Genomic DNA, 1,940 nt, shown 5'->3' with positions numbered 1-1,940 from the left:
AGATATATATTGTATCAATGAAAGAATATATCTTTGAAGAATTATTTGATAAATGTAAGAAATTATGTATTGATGAATGTGAGAATTGTCAATTCATAATCAACAAGAATCAAATCAAAGAAATGAAAATAACAAAATGTAAAAATACAGAAATCACAGGGAAGTTAGATAATATTGAAGAAATCATCACAATAGATAATGAAGAATGTAATATTCCAGAAACAACGAAAGTTATAAAAGAAGATACAGAAATAATAGAAATGGATAATACAAATAAAGATATAGAAATAGAAACAGATAAAACCCATATTATAATAAGAAATATTCATGAACGTAATATTAAAATTAAAAGTGATATTAATAGTGATGTTACAATAGAAAATTGTAAAAATATCACACTTGAAGGAGAACATGAACACTATGGAAATATTCAATTCATTAATTGTAAGAATAATAAAGAAACTCGATTTAATAATCAAGATAATAGATCAAAAATTGGATGTGCTAGATCAATATCAATTAATAAATGTGAGAATATTGATTTTGAAATTTATGGAAATAAAAAGTTATTAGAAGTTATTGATAGTAAAGTGTGTATTTCAGTAAGATCATGTTCTCATAATGTAAACATTGACACAATACATATTGAAAACTCTGAATTTCCTGTTTTCAATTTAAGTGTATCATGTAACAAAGCAATTTTAAATAATAGTACTGGAGTTAACGAAATCATTTACCGATGTGAAGAAGAACTTATAATGAAAAGAATAAATGACATGCAATTTATGTTAAACCAATCTTTGAAGAAAGTTGAAATGGAAGAATGTAGTGGAATTAATATTAAGGATGATGTTAAAGGAAAAGAAGTTAAAATGATAAGATGTCATAATATAAAGATAATTGATACATCAAATTCAATCAACCAGATTGAATGTGATAATATTGAAGTAATAACAGAACAACAAAATGAAATGATGAGAGGATTTGGAATGATGGGAGGATTTACTCATAATAATATTCCAATGGGAGGATTTTTCAGTTCGTGCCTTAAATAAGAGAAAGTAATGATGATGAATAACTTGATTCATTTTTGATAAATTTGATTGATTAAAATAAAAGATTTAACAAATAATAAACAATGTTATGATTGGTGAATGATAAATGATATTCAATAAATAAAATCAAATTCAAAATAACTCTTCATCAATAATTCATTTATTGATATAATAAGTTTATCATAATAAAGTTTATCATCAACAAAAATACAATTCAATTATTAATCTAATAACACTTATCTTCATTGATAAAGAGAATAAAGAAATTAAATGTTTATAATGATGATTAAACTCGAGTATGAGAATAAAAGAATAAAAAGAAAGAATGTTAATTAATAGATTGTAAATGTTCTACACCAACTTGCTTTCCAAAATTAATAGCCTTTTCCTGTTTCTTTATGTCTTTCTCAACAATACCTTCTCCATCACATCCAACCATATATAACTCATTATATGCAATATGATACAAATTAGCAGTTTCTTTAATTGCATAAGCACCTCTTTCACAAAAACTCTCTTGAACATCATCACAATTCACTATACATATAAATCTTTTATGTTTAAACATTGGAGTAAGTTTTTGCTTTAATCCATTATTATCCCAATCATATGAAAGAACAAAACAATCTAACAATGAATTATTCATATAATACTTTAAAATTATATAAAATCATATTAAAATGATAAAAACAGAATTAAAAGATAAATTAAATATAATTAAGAATTGTGAAATATTTAATACTCTAACATCACTTTTTGTCTTCTTCATTTCAAATAAACAATATTTAAAGTCAATTCATTTCAATTACAATAATTCGTTGTGGTGTGAAATATTCTGGATATTGTTTTCCAAAGAATGCATTTGATATTGTTTTATATGAAAAT

General features: G+C 23.1%; 2 protein-coding genes across 2 annotated transcripts, besides 2 other annotated features; one reads left to right on the top strand and one right to left on the bottom strand.

The window, feature by feature from the left end:
• Positions 1-122: 122 nt before the first annotated feature.
• On the top strand, positions 123-1,055 carry EDI_104540 (uncharacterized protein; the record flags this gene model as incomplete). Its single annotated transcript, XM_001734879.1, has 1 exon — positions 123-1,055. The coding sequence occupies one exon, from the start codon at positions 123-125 to the stop codon at positions 1,053-1,055; it is 933 nt and encodes a 310-aa protein (XP_001734931.1).
• A 328-nt stretch (positions 1,056-1,383) lies between these two features.
• EDI_104530 (uncharacterized protein) lies at positions 1,384-1,701 on the bottom strand (the record flags this gene model as incomplete). Its single annotated transcript, XM_001734878.1, has 1 exon — positions 1,384-1,701. The coding sequence occupies one exon, from the start codon at positions 1,699-1,701 to the stop codon at positions 1,384-1,386; it is 318 nt and encodes a 105-aa protein (XP_001734930.1).
• Positions 1,692-1,776: a sequence feature (AT_rich).
• Positions 1,777-1,808: 32 nt separating this feature from the next.
• Positions 1,809-1,940: part of a repeat region that runs on past the window's edge.

The sequence above is a fragment of the Entamoeba dispar genome, genomic scaffold, assembly GCF_000209125.1.
Source record: "Entamoeba dispar SAW760 scf_1105229458689 genomic scaffold, whole genome shotgun sequence".
Taxonomy (NCBI): Eukaryota; Evosea; order Mastigamoebida; family Endamoebidae; genus Entamoeba; species Entamoeba dispar.
Note: the sequence above shows the minus strand (reverse complement) of the source record. Positions and strands in the feature narration are given on the sequence as shown.